At 29.8% G+C, this 18549-nt stretch overlaps 5 protein-coding genes and 1 long non-coding RNA gene across 7 annotated transcripts; 2 read left to right on the forward strand and 4 right to left on the reverse strand.

Annotated features, from left to right (window-relative positions):
• The first annotated feature begins 74 nt into the window (after positions 1-74).
• On the forward strand, positions 75-994 carry LOC100644871. The gene is made up of 3 exons (XM_003392833.3): positions 75-257; positions 586-746; positions 821-994. The coding sequence occupies exons 1-3, from the start codon at positions 212-214 to the stop codon at positions 893-895; spliced, it is 282 nt and encodes a 93-aa protein (XP_003392881.1). The 5' UTR covers positions 75-211; the 3' UTR covers positions 896-994.
• Positions 995-1162: 168 nt separating this feature from the next.
• LOC100644991 (exocyst complex component 1) lies at positions 1163-5632 on the reverse strand. Its single transcript, XM_003392834.4, has 12 exons — positions 5103-5632; positions 4461-5004; positions 4090-4244; positions 3781-4008; positions 3428-3664; positions 3119-3359; positions 2824-3041; positions 2566-2756; positions 2120-2487; positions 1878-2023; positions 1605-1799; positions 1163-1533 (listed from the first exon to the last, which is right to left on the reverse strand). The coding sequence occupies exons 2-12, from the start codon at positions 4906-4908 to the stop codon at positions 1381-1383; spliced, it is 2580 nt and encodes an 859-aa protein (XP_003392882.1). The 5' UTR covers positions 4909-5004; positions 5103-5632; the 3' UTR covers positions 1163-1380.
• A 480-nt stretch (positions 5633-6112) lies between these two features.
• LOC100645110 (microfibrillar-associated protein 1) lies at positions 6113-8235 on the reverse strand. The gene is made up of 4 exons (XM_003392835.4): positions 7859-8235; positions 7015-7691; positions 6779-6948; positions 6113-6700 (listed from the first exon to the last, which is right to left on the reverse strand). Exons 1-4 carry the CDS (start codon positions 7953-7955, stop codon positions 6265-6267), a joined length of 1380 nt encoding a protein of 459 aa, XP_003392883.1. The 5' UTR covers positions 7956-8235; the 3' UTR covers positions 6113-6264.
• A 184-nt stretch (positions 8236-8419) lies between these two features.
• On the forward strand, positions 8420-10200 carry LOC100645230 (46 kDa FK506-binding nuclear protein). The gene is made up of 4 exons (XM_012313034.2): positions 8420-8605; positions 8784-8873; positions 9064-9961; positions 10036-10200. The coding sequence occupies exons 1-4, from the start codon at positions 8596-8598 to the stop codon at positions 10115-10117; spliced, it is 1080 nt and encodes a 359-aa protein (XP_012168424.2). The 5' UTR covers positions 8420-8595; the 3' UTR covers positions 10118-10200.
• Positions 9950-11272, reverse strand: LOC105666164. Its single transcript, XR_002308919.2, has 2 exons — positions 10973-11272; positions 9950-10863 (listed from the first exon to the last, which is right to left on the reverse strand). It is a non-coding gene; the product is annotated as an uncharacterized LOC105666164 (long non-coding RNA).
• A 211-nt stretch (positions 11273-11483) lies between these two features.
• On the reverse strand, positions 11484-18136 carry LOC100645431. Of its 2 annotated transcripts, none has more exons than XM_012316843.3 (7): positions 18013-18136; positions 14756-14906; positions 13941-14136; positions 13554-13769; positions 13049-13395; positions 12238-12977; positions 11484-11997 (listed from the first exon to the last, which is right to left on the reverse strand). In XM_012316843.3, exons 4-7 carry the CDS (start codon positions 13739-13741, stop codon positions 11719-11721), a joined length of 1554 nt encoding a protein of 517 aa, XP_012172233.1. In that variant the 5' UTR covers positions 13742-13769; positions 13941-14136; positions 14756-14906; positions 18013-18136; the 3' UTR covers positions 11484-11718. The 2 variants fall into 2 exon arrangements, with proteins under 2 accessions (XP_012172233.1, XP_020719495.1); XM_020863836.2 differs by having other exon boundaries at positions 11484-12000.
• Between the last annotated feature and the right edge of the window lie 413 nt (positions 18137-18549).

Genomic DNA, 18549 nt, shown 5'->3' on the forward strand with positions numbered 1-18549 from the left:
TTTTGACAAGCAGTTTTCGTATCTAAATATTACATGCTTATGACAGTCTCATGCGCAGATGCGTAGTAATTTTAGGTATTGAACGTATTTTACTCTATGATTTAACCAACCTACATAGTATATACTGGTACTACTATCTGTCTTTTCATTTGTCGCTGTCGTCAGATCTACGTATTATTTAAGTATCAAAAATTAATTTATAACAGTAAAGATGTTACGACATATTTTACAACCAATTGTCCGAAATACACGAAATGGTAAGCTAGTAATATTAATATGTTTTATTCCATGACTCCAAGATAATATATTATTGAATAATCTTATATAACATTGAGAATTTGATATTGCTGAAAAATGTTTAATAGCAATTACAAAGCTTAGCTTATATATATACATACACTTTTCTTAACTTTATCATTAGTAATTTATTTGATTCATTCTTTTGATACTTTCTGGTATTTAATAAAGAGAAAGATTTCCTATTTTTGCATAAAATTTCTTATAGCCAAGAGAAAAGTTATTTAAACAATGATTTCCTATATTCTATTATTTATTGTATTTCTAATAACATATATAACATTAAAGGTGTAAGATCATATCATGTACCTAATGAAGTTAGACCACCAAGTATGGATGAAGTGATTGTGCCGCAAGGCTCGTGGCAGCAATCATATTTTAAAGCTCAACAAAAACACAACTTACAGTTAGCAGCTGGTATCATTATACTTGGTGCTACTATAGCATATGTATGCATATATCAAGTAAATTACTGTTTTAAATTTTGTTAAACTATTTTTACTCATATTAGTTTAATTTTTAGGGTAGGGTATCTGGATTACTTTGGCTTAACTTCCGTCCACCAAAGCCAGAAGATAGGCCTGAAAGTTCTAAATAAAATGAATTCAAATATAATATTATAGCAGATAATAAATATAACAATTGTATGATTGTTTTATTGTAAAAAGTAATAATAAAACATTTATGATATATATAATTCCTGTATTACATTTTTTAATTTATATTCACAAATAAAGTTTAGTAACTTAACATTTACCTTAAAAGATACATATATCTTCTCTATTTTTAATATCTCTACATTAAAAAAATTTTAACTTATATTTTTAAGAAATGTAAAAATTATTAAGAGTAAAAATACCAAAAGTATATAGATTGAATTTTATTAAATAAATAAGCTTGTTTTATTTATCTTATTTTACAAGAAGACTGAAACTGAACAAAAATCTAAATAGTTCCTATGAAAATTAAATATTTACATTCTTTTATCAAGAAATTACATTATTTTGTTATTGTTATTTCAATTTAAATATCAATATATATTATGAAACGTTTATTTTACAACTGGTAAATTATTAATTTTTTTCAATGAGATCGAGCTATTTCTGAAAAAAATTCTAAAATATCTTGTATAGTAAATTCAAGAGTTACCATACTATCTGGATAACACCTTTGAATTAGCTCTTCTATGTATATATACTGCGCGATAAATTCACCTTGCATTTCGCGCCAAACAACCTAAATAAAAAATTATACAATATAAAATATAATACAGAAAAATGAATAAATTATTCGTATTTTTAATTTACTTGTAATAAATTTTCTTCTTCGCATAAATGTTTCTCAACTTTTCTGTACAAATTTTCTAAACCTTTTTTAACTTCTCGAGCGGGATATTCTTTTACGACACGTCTAAGTTCTTGTTTACTAAAAGCCATTTGATAACTAACTTCAGATTCTTTAACTCCAGCACCAACTTTTGCTTGCACGCCTTCAAAGAATAGCTGTAAGTATATATTATACATTATAATAATTAAAAGAAATACTATAGAAAGCTAAGAAAAAAGATTTAAGTCACAAACATTCAGTTTTTCTAGAGGTCTCCCAAAATATTGTGTAACATATGCGCGTAAAGCATCCTGATATTTTTGTTTAGCTTCCTTTCGTTCATGATCAAATATAGGTATTTTTAATTGTGATAGAAGATCATATAAATGGTGAAAGTTTTCTGAAATATAACACAATTATTTATTTAGCGCTAATAATTTTAATTATTAACACTTACAATCATAATCAAAGTATAAAGTTAATAGATTTATCTTACCCATTTTAATAACCTCTTGTGGAGTTTTATGATGTTCTCTGCTATGGATGACAATAGCTTCAAACATTGTACTCACTAATTTAGTATACCACTTCTCAAGATCAACTTTTCTATCTGAATTTTTAAAGATTTTTTCTGCCGTTCTTGCAAATGGTCCAAAATTCTCTACATATGGTAAAATACCACATTTATTTCTGCGATTAACTTTAGTATCACAGAGAATTGATTGTAATTGTGTTTGCATAAATTTATCAAATGCTCTTTTAACTTGAATTAGAGCAGAAGCAAATGTCATAGATAAAAATGAACCAGTGTCTTGTGCTGACATAACATGTTGTGACAAACGTACCAAGACATACATACACCAACTGAAATACTTTTTGCATTAATTATTCTGTAAGCAAATTAAACAAAAATTAATTGTAGAAATTTTATAAAATACTTACAAACTATCGATTTTATCCAGAAAGGCAATAAAATTATTTAATTCAGTTTCTAGCGATGGAAATATAGCCGCCATTGTAGCACGCACTTCTTCATTTACTTGTCTTTCTAATTTTTTACTTGCTGTAGAAGTCACTGATCCAGGACTTGCAGCTCCATTACTAACATTATCTGTTTCTTCCATTTCACTGCTCTAACATATTTAGATAGATACTTAGTTTTTGAATATTGTAATAAATCTGTAACAACAATTTACATACTTTTGATGGAGAAAGAACAGAATCTAATTGTAGAAACGAAATGCAGAATGCTTGTTCCGCGAGACAGACCGGTTGCATTTGAGAAAGCAGACAATCAAGTACTGAGTCTAAAAGATTTCCTTCGCCTACTGGTGCCCATGTTTCACCACTTAATAAGCAAATAGGTGCAGGATTAAGTAAATCTTCTACTTTTTGGCCACTAGACTTTGATGTATTTGCTTAAAAATGTACATTCTTGTAAAAAATGAAAATTTATTATTATTAACAATGAAGAAAAAAAATATAACATATATACCTTGAAGGCGTTTACAAATTAGTTTATTTTTTGCTTCCTCAAAAAATCGCTTTAAATCCCTTTTATATAGTTTACTCATTGTATCTGTATATACCTTAGTTAATTGTACAAAAGCCTTATTATCTAATGCTCTTAATAATTGCATTAGCTCTGTATATGGTTCAAGTTCATGATGAACTGCTTGATGTGTTGGAAGAATTAAATCTGTCATTGAGGTAGACATATCTCCAACATCATTGCCCTATAACAATATTATATTTCAATATCAATGATATTTTAATTTTCTATTACTTTCATAGGTACACATACCAAATGTATGAAGAGATTATTTAAATGTCTAGCAACAATTACAGAAAATTTTACTCTAAGTTTATCAAGTCGCCTTTTTTGTTCTGTTACTGCACTTAATTTATCAAGTCCAGGTGGTAAAGGAGCTGTTGTTGCTTTTAATAGAGCAGCACCTGCTTGGCTAAGTTCTTCTTTTTCTCCTGGAAGCTCAGCTTCACTCAAAACACGTTGGTGAGTTGGAGAAATATCTAATTGTGACTTACAGGATTGAAATTATTTTATTATTAAAGAATTGGGATTAAAATAATTACAGAATAAAAATTTTATACAAATAAAAAAGAGTTGTAAAATATAATAAAGTAAAAATTACTTACTATTACTGTATTCAATTGATCTAACAGAAGCCGTGCATTATTATTAGCTGTATGAATCGCCTGATTTTTTTGACCTACACGTGCCATAACTTCCCTAATTCTACCAAGGGCTTCATCATAGGCTGCAAGACGAGATTCGACAATAGAAGCTTCAGTTATTGCTGCTTCTATACTATTCATTAATTGAGTTACACAGGCTTCTGATGCCAAAACTGATTGTACATTTTCCTGCATTAATAAAAAGTAAATTCCCTCTGAATTAAGATTTCTCTTAATAAGAATTATAATTCACTAAAACCATAATTTTACCCCATCAAGAATTGAAAGATCTTTAGAAAGTGTTTCCATAAAAAGTTCCGCATTAGAGACTGCATATTCACAATCCTCCATTAATTGTTTTAAATCAGCAGCTTCTTTTTCAGTAATAGGTTGATAATCGGATGAAATAGGAGATGTTAACAGCTCTAAAAATATTTTAATGTTAGGATAACTGAAATTATTTTGTCTATATTATACATTACATATTTATTTAAACTTTAAATTCATATAAACTTAGTAATATCAAATAATCATATATATATATGAATATTATATATATTATATTATATATATATACAAATAGATATTATTTAAAATATAAATAAATAATAAACTAATTACAAGCAAACTATAATGTTTACCTGGTGTGAAAGTAATACTATCACTTTCCTTTAATGAACTGGGATCTATAAGCAATTCTTTTGGAATATTTTTAAATTGTGGCCTTTGGGCTAAATTGCAAGAATAAGTATATAAATTACTTATAAATGTTCTTCGTTCTTGTGCTGTTGTCACTGACCATTTATAAACTTTATCAATGTGCAATTCTATATCCATAGAATCATTTTTAACACCATCCACAATTTGAATATCGCTTAAAGGCCATGATTGTTTCTTCTTAAATACATTTTTATCGTTCTTCTTTACTTGGTATAAAAGTAAAGATGAAGGTGAATCTGTAGTTGTAGTCAAGCACAAAAAGCTCATTTTCTTTTTTCTGTATGCTTTACTGACATAACATACGCTTAATAATTTTTCATCACTAGGTGTGAAAACTTCTCTTTGTAATGTATGTCTTATTGCTGCCATAATTGAAGTTGAAGTTTGAAGTTTTGAGTTTATATAATATACAAGCAATATTACTTTAAAACGTTATTTATAAGTAAATTCGTTAATTTAAAAGACCTATAATAAACAAATTGAGAATATTGTGTAAAATTTTACAAAATTATATAACTTTAGTCGTCTTTAATATTTTTCAAACATTATTATAGAATTAATACCTGTTAGGTTAGTACACTTTAATTTCAGACACATCTCTTTTATAATTTATTATTTGTTACAAATTTATAGCAGAATATAATTTTACATATTTTATGTCAAAGTCAATCACTTGATTTGTCTACGAATCTGTCAAATACAATGTTTTGTTTGCCAGTTTTTTAGTTTACTGACAAATGTAAGTACTAACTGGTAGATACCTGATACTAACCTCTACTAACTACCAATTATCAACTACCAACTACCAACAGTAGGTACATAGCCAAGTTCAAAATATGTCTTATTAAATGTAGAGGTTTGTATTTAAATGCTCAAAACTAAATCGCACGTTAGCCTAATTGAAAAACATAAATTTTAAGTAAATGAGTTGAATGTTTTAGGCCTTTACACATCCTTCATATACACAGAATAATATTACTGAATGTTATCAGAGATTAGAATTTCTTAGTGATGCAATACTTGGTAACAGAATGTTTAATCATTTTAGAAGTTATTTTAAATGTTTATTGATCAATATGATATTAAATGGATATTTAACGTATTATTTCAGATTTCTTAGTTTTAAGCTATATTTATGAAAGTTGCAGATATTAAACCCTGGTCAATATATTTGAATTATAATAAAAATCTTATGCATCATTATACGTAAAAAATCATATTTATAAAAATAACTTAACGATCTAAACATATTTTGCCACAGGTAAATATTATTATTTGTGATAATGTATAATTTTTATTTAGACAAATATAACATAGTAAATATAGTCAAATTAGCAAAAATATTCTAAAAGAACCAATTCCTGAGTATTATTAGTAATAACTAATACTTCATCTTTGTTAGAATTATTTAACAATTATATAATATTTTCCTTGGCAAATTAACTGTTATTGATGGTACGAATATTATCATGGTACCTTCAAAAGTAATTATTGTTGGAAAAATAAAACATTTTTATGAGTACAAATAAGAAACATGCTTTAAAAACCTTAATATGTAAAAAATAAATCAAGATTATAAGATATACTAAGAGTTGTATTTATACATTGTTACATATTTAAGATATTCAAAAACCCCAATTAATACAAAAATATTTGGTTTGAATAAAACAATTTTACAATATGTTACTAATTCTAATGTAACATAAAATTCTTAACTTATCCTGATTAATTTTCATTTTTTCTTTTTTTTAATGATGGTCGTTCGAATACTTGCTTCATTCCAGCAGCTTGATTATTGTGGAATTTTAAATTTTGTGCTGTTTCTGAGATCCATGGTGAATCAAATTGAGTAGTATCTTGATCAACTAGATGAGTATATTTAGTTCTACCACTGCGTCCAAAGTTTTTCACTTGCATAACTTTGGGTAAAATCGTTTTATCAAAATGATCCTCCAAAGTTGCACCAGAGAAATCTCGCTTGAATATATTATCCTCTTTATCTAAATAGAAAGCTCCACGATGATAATATTTTTGTAGAAACTTATATTTCCCTTTGGCTGCTTTATTTGTAATGACTTTCGGATTTAAGCGTACCTCTTGTCTCCGCTCTTCTTCTGTCATGTTACGTATTCGTTCAACTTCAAGTCGTTCTTTTTCAAGTCTATAAGAAATGTTTTAAAAAATATTATAAAATTTTTTATATGTATCAAATAATTGTTATTGTAATAACGATACATACTGTTCTCTTTCTTCACGATCACGTTTAATTCTTTTTAATTCTCGCAATTTCCAAGCTTCATACTCAACTTCATCATTCTCATCATCTGTACAAACATCTTCAAGTTTTCCTTCATGCTCACTGGTGGTTTTACCTACTTGTGCTTCTTTTCTTATTGCTTCTTCTACCATCTATGTAATAAATAGAATAAAAGAGATAATTATTGATTTATTTACTAGTTATATAATTAGATTTACCCGTAATGTTTGTCGTTTCCGTTCTTCAGCTAACTTTTTAGCTTCAATTTCCGCTTGTTTTTGTTTCATTGCTTCCTTTTCTTTTTCCATTACTGTAATTCTGTCTTTCTTACGTACGAAAACTGGCTTCAATCTTGGTCCAGTTTCTTCCTCTGAATCTGTATATTCTTCATATTCGGAACTTTCCTCTGAGGTATCACCTGACCTCTCATCTTCTTCTCCATGAATTAATTCTTCTTCATTTTCTTTTTTTGATAAAACCCGTTGTTTTAATGCCTCTCGTCTTCTCTCAATTTCAGAATCTGATAATTCTTCATCTTCTGACGAATCTGAACTTTCTAACTTTATCCTTTCCCGAGTTCTTTCAGGCTCAACTTCAATTAATTCTGGTTCATGTATGTGTCTATGTCTCTCTGCACGAATTTCTGTATTAGATTCCTTCTGTTTTTCTAAACGCGTCAATCTTCTTATACGTGGATCATCTTCATCACATATTTTCACTTGCGAATGTATAGGAGTATCTATAGAAATTTCATTTTCCTCATAACTTTTATGTACACGCCTTTCTAAGAAATCTTCTTCTTCGGACTCTTCTTCTGAGCTAGCAGCTGGTGCGTAATCAGGTCGTTTACCAGAGACATAACGATGTACCTTTACTTTTTTCATAGAAAGTTCACCTATAAATTCAAATAAAATTTTTTAGGGATTTTAACACTTAAGACATAATTCACAGAAACAACTGTTGCTATCATTTATCTTTATATTATTGTTGCTATTTTTAGAAGAAACAGGAAGATAATTATTATAGTTAGTTAAATATTAATTATAATATTTAATTACTAACCTTTATCATTTTTTACAGGTACGGCACCAGCAGTACTCTGAATTCCCATTGGCGCAGGTGCCAAAGAATTATTTGTAACAAAATAATCCATCATCATTTTGCTAATTCACAACATAAATTTTCCAAGTAGTCTAAAGATATTATAAATTACACTCTATCGATGTCTTGTCAATAATAGTCAAACACATCTGACCGTGGTCAAACATTTTACACTTAAAAATATATATGATATAGATGTGCTATCGACCACTCTTTAAGGCCATGCCAAAAATGCATATGATTCTAACTGTAAACTGTTGATGTAAACTGTAAATCGCTGCTCAACTCTATGTCGTACCGCCCGTAACATGATCGTAATGAAATTACGAAATATTGCTTTAAGTACAAAAATTAAGTAAAAATATTTTAGTGAAAGTTAAGACACGAAAACGTGATCTTATCAGTAAGAATTATTATTTATTAAGTTAAGAATTTCAAGGATAAAAAAATGTTCTAAAAACCATCAAGTTTTAATCACTGTTATTAAAATATGGTGTTGAATCTACAAAAAAAATTAGTTCGTGACAGAAATTGATTTGCTGGTAATGGCGCTGTATGAAGTCTTTTAGTTGTTCATTAGTAGTTGGCGCGAGGTCGTAAAAGATACGTGATATCTGTATTTGAATGTAAGAAATAGAAAGTTTTTATAATTGATATTTCATTTTACTGGAATAAGAATCAAAAGTTACACAGACAAAATGTTTTGGGGTAAGTATAATCACGGTTAAGATGTATCTGATGGTTTTCCAAAATTTACCGGTATAAGGTGTTTTAAAATGGTGTCGCCATGTGGTTTCGAGAAACGGTTGCTCTTTATGAAAACAATATTTTACGAAAAGGAATTCGTATAAATATTAATAATAATTTTATAATCTTTTTTTTTTAGGTTTAATACTAGAACCAAATAAACGGTATACACAGACCGTTGAAAAATCATTCCATGTATCAATGGCTAGTTTAAATCTTCAAAAAGCCGGTAATATTAATAAATTCGTCTTATGCTAAATTTAAATTTATAAATAATCATTTTAAAATTTGGATAATAATCTAGCATGTTATTCAAATCTTAAATAAGTAATTTGTTGTAATAAAGTAAAGTAATAAATTGAAATTTGTTATATTTCTAAATAATAATAGTATGACATTTTATACTTTATTTATTATAGATGACGGTGTGGTACAAGTGATGTTATACTATGAAGGTACCAGTTATTTGTTATGCAATTTAAGAAAGAGCTCAACGTGGCAAGTACCGCTTGATTTAAATTTTCATGAGGGAACTACAATAGCATTTATATGTCATGGCCATGGTCATGTACATTTAACTGGTTATTTAATACCTGATGAAGATTTGGACTTGGATGAGCTAGAGGATGCAGAAGGAGAAGAAGATGAAGAAGAAGAAGAAGAACAGGTACCACAGTTGGTTGACAAAAAATCAAAAAGAAAAGCTATAGATACCTTAAAGAATGAAAAAAATACTAAGCGTCTTAAACAAGAAATTGAAGCAGAATCTTCTGATGAAGATATAGAACTAGATGGCATGAATGAAGAAAATGATTCTGATGATTCTGAAGAAGGAGATGAATCAGTATTAAATGAAGATGAAGATGAAGCTGAGGACGAGGAAGGCGAAGAAGAAGATAAAGAGGATGAGGAAGAGGAAAAGAAAGTAAAGCCTCAACAGAAAGATAAAAAAAATAAACAACAACAACAAAAAAAGAAAATGCTAAATGGAAAAGAGGCAAAGCAAAAAAAAGACAAAAGGGAACAACAACAAAATGAAATAAATATCCAAAGTGACCAGAAAACAAGGGTAGTAGAAGGTGGAGTGCAAATAAAAGAATTGAAAGTTGGTAATGGTGTTTTTGCCAAAAGTGGAAAATTGGTTTCTGTATATTATGTGGGTCGTTTAAAAAATGGAAAGAAATTTGATGCAACAACACAAGGAGATGGTTTTAAATTCAGGCTTGGGAAAGGTGAAGTAATTAAAGGATGGGATGTTGGTATTCAGGGAATGAAAGTAGGAGGAAAACGACAGATTACAATACCTCCAGCTATGGCGTATGTATTATTCATTTATGTGCGAACTAAATTTAAATATATTACTCATATTATGTTTTACATGTTTGTTATAGGTATGGAGCAAAAGGCTCACCACCTGTTATTCCTGGTAATAGTACACTGGTGTTTGAAGTGGAACTTCGGAATGTACATTAAACTTTTACGAATATTTAAGTATTGTTAAGTGATGTATAATGTATTTTAAACTAATAAATGTAATACCCTTTTTCATTATCTTACAAAACTTCAATTTTCTTGAAAATACAACATAAAAATACATAAATAACTGTGTTGGAATACAAAGTAAAATTACATTTTCATATAACTGTATGTTATTAATATACAAGATGACAAGCTATTTGTTTCTAGTATTAGTATCAGTAATTATTATTAGTAATAGATTTGCGAAAAAAGCGGAAGAGGATAAAATTTTATTATCTTTTATATAGGTAACACAATAATTTGAACAAATTTTCTAAATTCCCCATGAATTTCGCATAATAACACGAACATCCTAAATATAATAAATACTTTGCACAAGATGTATATTATGTATATGCATAATATACTTATGGTTATTTAGAAAGTTGTAAACAAATATAAAGTTTAATATTGTACAATAAATTATATTCAGAATAATTGTGTTTATAGACAAGTTTCATTTCAATCCTTTTTCATCGAATTTTCGTCTTGATTTTTTGTCCATGATAATGTACAAACTCCATTTTTACATTCCTTTACAAGCTGTGGGGGTTGTTCATTATTTGTTAATTCTATTTGTTTGTTTCTGAACTGCCACCATTTTATAAATAATGGCTGTATCAAGAATCTCCATATAATGAGTAATATTGGTATAGCTACACATGGTATACATACCATTTTAAGCCAATTTAGAATAAAATCTGGAACAATGCAGGTTATTATATATTAAACTACTGATTAACTTAAAAATTATATTTTTTTATACAGCTACTTTCACATCATTAATGTAAATAAAAATTGAATTCGTACCTTAAGTCAAACAAATGTATTTTTCTTTCTATTACTCAAAATAATCGAGCAAGCAAATAATTGAGATAATCTGAAAATATACAGAGGGATATAACCTTTATATCATACGATTAAGTATTAAATATTTAAGTTCATGACAATTTATTCTATTATTTTATGCATAAAAGAATAATATTTTTATCAAAACTGAAATTTTGGATGTATTATTTTTTACTATATTTCAAATTATCGAATTTTATTTAACGTTGGTTGTGTTATACGTATACTTTATAGTGACGCCCGTGAAAACATGCGCAATGGTCGATTTCAACAATTTAAATAATGTTCTACATCCAAGTCAATGTTTCCTTCGTTAAAATACCTAATATATCTTTAATAATTTTATTTTTAAGTAAAAATGAATTAAAAAAATGCAGATAATTATGCTATTAAGGAAAAATCAGCTAAACTCTTATAAATTTAATTTTCTTTATTCATTTAACTAAATTTTTAATCATATAATTTTCATGTCTTATCGCTTATCTTAGATATATTACTTAATATTACTTTATCTGGATATACATTGCATATTAATATTCATACATAAGAAAACATGGTCACAGCCATATATTGCTAACAGGATTTAAATCCTATTATTTTAGCTTAACAATATAAGGTACTAAAAGCATATAAAGCAAGTGTCAGTCAGTATTTTTACTAGAGTTACAAAAGTACTCTGATTAAGTTGTTATGATTTATAAATCGAATTACATGCTTCCAAATACTTTACGTCCTTTTGTTACGGATAAGGAAACAATGACGACACTTAAAACAAAGAAGACTAGTCCGAAGAAGGCGGTCAGAGCTCTGCACCATTGTCGTTTTCGTTTTGCTTTTGCAATTACACGACCTAAGCGTTCCGCTCGTGAAACGTCGAGCGTGAAATCTAAGTCTTCGGCAAATCCCTTCACACGATAGTCCCAATTATTTCTGTTGGATGAGAAGATTCTACCTTTGTTGAATGAATCACCGTCGCCGCACTCCAACTGCTGAAACATCAGTCTTGATACGTTGGTTACATTGACATTGTGAATACTGTTATTTGCTCCTAACGTTATTATATGCAAAAAGGAATATACATTACACGTAATGAATCTATTATATGGCAGTAATTGCTTTTATCTCTAAAGAGTTAGATTTATTTGTAACGATTTGTACATCGAGTAAAGAAATCGGTTAAAAGATTATAGAAATTTATAGCTCAGAAGTATTTCACATAGACTTACCATAGAGTATTCTGGTTCGTTAGAAATAACTTTATCCCGGTCCTGTTTGTTCTCTTCGTTAATATCGATCGTTTCTTTCGTATCACTTCTAATACAACGATTCACGTATATGTTTTTCGTTTTTTTATCGAGGGCAATTGAACGATTTAAGCATTTGCAAACGTGCGACTCAAATGTGTTTTTATTGTTCTGCTGTGTTAATTCTGAACTTGTTCTTCGACAGTGATTATCCATCAAAAGTATAACAGGTGGATTTTCTTTGTTTTCTGATCCATCGTGCGTCTTGGTTTGTTTGTCATTTTTAGAAGACGACAAAAATCTGTGAGTATGTTCACAAGTGCATAAGCAAGTGTACCATGGATTGTGCAGATAAAGTTGTCGTGTATTATCGTAAAGTTTTGAGTTTACTGGATTGATTTTCGACGAGGAATTTTTATTGCTACTTAATAGACACGAATTCTTGTCGTTTAAGAACGATCGTTTGCTTGGTAAAAAAGAGGAATTATGGTAAACGTACTCATAAAGTCCTCCTTTCAAACCAATTCCTTGGGCCACCTTGTACGAGATATTGTGCAAAATTTCTTCTGGTGTCATAGAATTTTTGCCTTCTATCACAGAGTTTAGTGTTTGAGATAATTCAAGGAGGACATCATGTGCTGATATACTTGCAGATTTTTCATAATCCCAATCGCAATATGAATAGGTATATGCGCAACTGCATCCGTAACATGTGTACAAAGCTATTATAAACCGCAACATGTTTTACTGTTTTTATAAGACATTAAAAGAAAAAAAGAATCTATTTGCTTACTATCATATTCGGGATTTTCTTCGCTCTGATAGAGTTCGCGCGGATTGGGAAACGCAGTCGGCCAAATAGGACGTGGAATCGATTCGCTCTCATGAATTACAGCAAGACCTCCGCTGAATTGATCCTTCATTGTTAAAGGTATTCCTCGAAAAAGACTCTGACCGGAGACTGCTGATGTGTAACAAGAATATGAACCAGCCGACAATGGCGGAGAATGGCTGGAGTAACCGGAACTGGTCGAAGTTCGGCAACATTTTTTTAGATTATTTCGCGTTGTGGTCGTTGTTACTGTCGACGAACCGGCTACAAATCTTGAAACATCAGCCTCTAGCGAGTCAGCCTCTATCCTGAAGAATAATTTTTTCTACTTTATATCGGTATTTCAAAATATTTAATTAAAAAGTTATTTACAATGTATATATATGTATATGTATATAATATACACCTATATATTTAACGTTCATTTATAAATTATTGCAATGATAAAAGAAGAAGTTTCACTTACCATTCTATCTCATGTAAACCAATTCGTGGTACCGCGTACAGATTGTCAGGATTGCAAGTGAATCGCTCATTCGCCGCATATAAAGACAATTTAGTAGTTTCACTGTCAGAGCTAGTTTGGTTCCCACCTGAAACTGCCAAGGCCGTTGCGATTGCGGCACTGGAACAAAACTTCCCGCGTTCCAGCATCCCCTGTTACGATCCAACCTAGTACCACCTATATGAAATTCCCACGAAGTCTTAAAAAATTATCACATTCTTGTATGTACTTTTAACGGTGTCATCGATAAAAGCCATTATGATTAATACAAATAAACAACTAGGACTTTCAAAAATAATCGAATATGCCATACGGGTATAAATTGTGTACGAATTTATGTATTCGTACCCGGATGGTTCGTGGCTGATAACGGTGTTACCGCATGGATTAGACGCAGGTTCATCTAGGGCCAGTAACCACCGTTGCATACTTTTTTAGAATAATCGTCCGCGGGCTAATAGCCACGCGTTTTCATTCTTAAGTTCCTCCATTATCATTAATATTTCAGCATCATTTTTTGTCTTCTTCTTGATACTCACTGAATCTATAATACAAAATTATGATGTATTATTTCATCGATTGTTGCTACCGTATAGAAGAAATTTCTAATTCTAATTCGTCATTTATCTACAGGTTGACTAAATTAATACTGCAACTTAATTTTTCATTGAAGTTTTAGCTACACGATCGAATCTATTAGATAACATTTTTTCTGGCTAGATATTTATCGGACATACTGCTTAGTATTGATGCGATGGATGATCCAAGTTTCAAGGTCGCTTTCACATTCGTCATGTTCACGTAAGAAATTGGACAATGTGAAACGAGTATTACGTTATATAGGACATTCTTTACAGACTGATGAAAATATAAGATAATCTTATATTTTTGCAATAATTATTTACACAACGAATTTTTGAAAACAAATTTTGTTATTATTTAATTAATATTTTTTGTTATCTTTATATTTTTATACTCTTTAAGCTTCATAAAATAATCAACTATTTTCTTGAGAACAATATTCAAATATAACTGTCATATGAATCGAGTCGTAGAAATGAAATATGTATCCGATACGGGAATCGGTCAGCCGGACTAATATACCAGAAGTAGCCCTGTACGTATAACATGTATAATAAACATGGTATCAGCCATACAATTACCTAGTACCACAGACGAGTACTCGTCTGTGCTAGTACCATGGATCAGTGTACACACCGTAGCGCCCAGCACTCCGCATTCCGCTTCTTCCAGTCGGAAACTTTCACGTCACTATAACTTACTGCCCGGTGTTCAGGTATTACACGGTGCACCCTAGAATGTCGATTGACGTTACAAAAGTCCTGTGTTTGGAGAAGAATGTAGCTCCAGTCAGAAGTTTAATATTTCTTAGATGCATTACATAATCGAAAAAGTATAAACGTTTATTAGATTAGGGTCATTTGATTAAGTAATCATTAAATGTTCAATTGTGAATTTATTTTTCTCAAATCTCGATTTGAACTCAAATTGTAATTTTTTTTTGGACTCAAATTGTAGTTTAAACCATTTTTCTATTTATTTAACGATATGTGCGCTTTCTCCATTTTTTCTTTCTTTCTTTTTTTTTTCTTTTGTTCCTTTTCTCAATTCTACGATTAATTTTTGTGCGCTTACGATATATAAATAGCTATATACACTTTATTCCTCATTAAGAAGCGAACATAGCGTGCTGTAACTTATCTTATAGGAAGCTCGTACATACGTATGAGCAATCTACAAAACGAAGTTGCAAAAAATATTTAACTCACGAACTTTCACTCGTACTCATTCAGGACCGTCGTATGAAAACGTACTGCCCCACAGCTTGAAAATAAATACCCGCCACTTCACTCTGTTATGCTACATATCTACGCTTGAGAGGACCGAACTTGTTCTTTTAATTGACTAACAGATCCTCAGAAATGCAAATATGTACAAAAAGGAATTAATCGAAACACACTTTCTTTTTCAAACTTCGTATGTGCTAGATTACAGTTCTTACACAATAAAATCAACAAAATCACAGGAAATAATAAATTAAGCGTGTAAATATCCGAAAAAAAAAGATTTTTTCTATTTACTTTCACGACATCGAAAGTGCTGTATAGAATTTATAATCAATTGATCTTCCGTCTTTCTGTCTATCTTACTTGTTTTTTTTACAAAGTAGCTATTTTTTTGCAATTTACAGAATGCAAATAATGCGATAATTAGCAATAAGTGAGATGTTTATAAATATTAACATAGTATTATTGTGTGTATTGTATAACTATAAAGTATGAAATAAAGGTTTAAGATTGCTGGCTAACGGTATAGTAGAAGACGATCATACGATAAAAATTTTCTTTCGGTGGTACAAGAAAGGCAAAGTAGCCCCGGGCAAACCACAACTTTCATATATGCAGATTTATGTTTCGTATCATTGAACGGATATACGAACTTTGGCCGTTGGAATTGGCTAAATAGCCAGAGGGTAATACCTGTAGCTTTTCTTTTCGCTGGAGAAAGTACAAAAATAACAATTGTTCCATGGCAATGAGTGTACCTGCATATTCAGCAAAGAACCAAAGGATTACGTCAATTTTACTGGTCCATGTGTGTACGTGCTTCGGTAGTCAACGTGCGATGCATTACCCAAAAAGATACACGTGATTTTATTTCCATCTGACTGAGATGTTCGTTATTTTCTATATTCTTTTTTTTACTAAGTTTAATTATCGTAAAAAGAGTCTAAATTATTCAAACTATCAATAAAATAGATGTTATCGCGAAAGATGCTTTTTATAACTAAAAAGAGACGCGATATAATTTTGAGAATATTCATAATTAAGCTTCAGAGGGATAAGCGATAAAATCGGGTAACTTGTTATCAAGTTGTTCCATGATTCGTTTTATTTTTTTTTTTCACAATTTGTTCCATGATTAGATTATTGTTTAAAAATGGTTAAAATATTAGTCGATATTAATCAAATATTAATCAAGTTCTAATACTATGAGATATAATGGTACATTGAACTTTTTAATGTACAAAAGAGCGAAAATCGATGGTTTATAAAAATGAACAATTAAAATTCCTTTCATTGGTTAAGAAAAGTTGACTCTGAACAGGCCCTGACTTTTCGACCCACGGCTCACGGCACGATGACTCGTGGACCATTGATCGTTTCATGTTCTTATACCTTCATCCTTCGACTCTAACATATGGCCATTCCGTTGAAACTCACTCCATTTCGCAATTCTCGTCACAGAGTATCGCGTACTTGTAGAATTCTTCGCAAATTTTTGTTTGCAATGCAAATTTTACTTTGCCTTCTATTAAATCAAATCGTTGTTTCGTTATCTTACTATATTATTAAAATTCATGGTATCTTTGATTTTCAGTTGGTAGAATGGTATACGCATTCATGTTGTAATTGACATAAATTATCAATTGACTAAACATTTAAAAGAAAAAGATTATTCGTAAATCACCATAGAACCCTATCCTACCAAGTTGAACTAGTTCGTATCTACTAGTTGAACTAATTGAAAACAAAAGTAAATTACTAAACAAGAGGAGCTAAGTAGTTGAAACAACATATCACGTAATAGTAACATCATCGCAAGTGTAATACTGCAGGTATTCTTGTGATATACGTAAGTACGATTTGTTATTAAAACATAGTAATATAAACCATTCGATCATATTGATTAATACATTCTATGATCGAATCGAATTTACACGGTGAACGGTTTTATTATAAAGATTCATTATCTATATATTCATGTTTCTTTAAAATATGTACACACATACAGTTTAGAATAAGTTAAATCTCTATGAGTAAAATGTCGCAACGTTATAAGACACAAATAATTTTCATAAAAAATGATACTCGATTTACAGTAATTGTTATTGTTATTTGCCATGCACTCTCAACCAGGGACGGATTAGCCATCGAGCAGTTTGGGGCAATTCCCGGTGGGCCGGTCGGGTTTTTGGGGCCGTTATACGTAGAATTTAATCAATGAACTAAGAATGGATAGCCGGTCATGTCGTTAATGTCTCGGTAAAAATTTACGTCCCAGTCCACTCCTGCTCTTAACCATACATTCTTCCGATACATACATATGTATATTTGCATACTCCGCTTATCTAATTATTTAAGGATTATCTTAGTCATTAACTATTTACTTCACTGCGTACTATTCAATATAATACTTTATTATCACACAAAGATTTAAAAACTATTCTCTACCTGAGAAGCTAAGAAGAATTAGAAAGAAAAATATGTATGTTGATAAAAAGTAGAAGATGTATAAAAAAGTAACTAACTGAGAATTACAATTGTAATAGTAATTATAAAATTATTGAATAAAAATTGAATTTTAAATTATTCATTGCTTTCGAAAATCTACATACGCTTTTAAGTATCTGTTTCAATCTTCTTCCTGCGTCAATAAACTTTGTGCATAGAGGAGGCTGGGCGCTCGGAATACAAAACTTTCACGCGCGTGCCAGCGTGACCGTTACACTCACGATGTTCCACTCGCGAACGCCTAAAAGAAACTGAAAGTCCTGCTTCTTCGTCATATAAACTCGACCCATTCGAAGGCCTCTATCTTTCAACGTGTTATCACGTCCGGAATCACGTAACGAATAGACAAATTATCCATTTTACCTGCGGTTTATGCTGCCTAAATTAATTAACCAGATACATACATTATTTTGCCACCTATAGCAAAATAAAATAAAGTTACAAAAATTTTGGTTTTTATTTGATCTGATATGTTTTATATTATAAAATTTATAAAACTTTTAAGTAAGACTCATTTGAGAAATAAAAATGATGATGATATTAGTGTAAATATTGATGTAAAGAAAATTGATGTATATTTGAAATGAATTATTCAATATACCCTATGATATTTCTTTATTGTATGTATATATAAGTTGTAA

This window comes from Bombus terrestris, chromosome 1 (assembly GCF_910591885.1).
Source record: "Bombus terrestris chromosome 1, iyBomTerr1.2, whole genome shotgun sequence".
Lineage (NCBI taxonomy): Eukaryota > Metazoa > Arthropoda > Insecta > Hymenoptera > Apidae > Bombus > Bombus terrestris.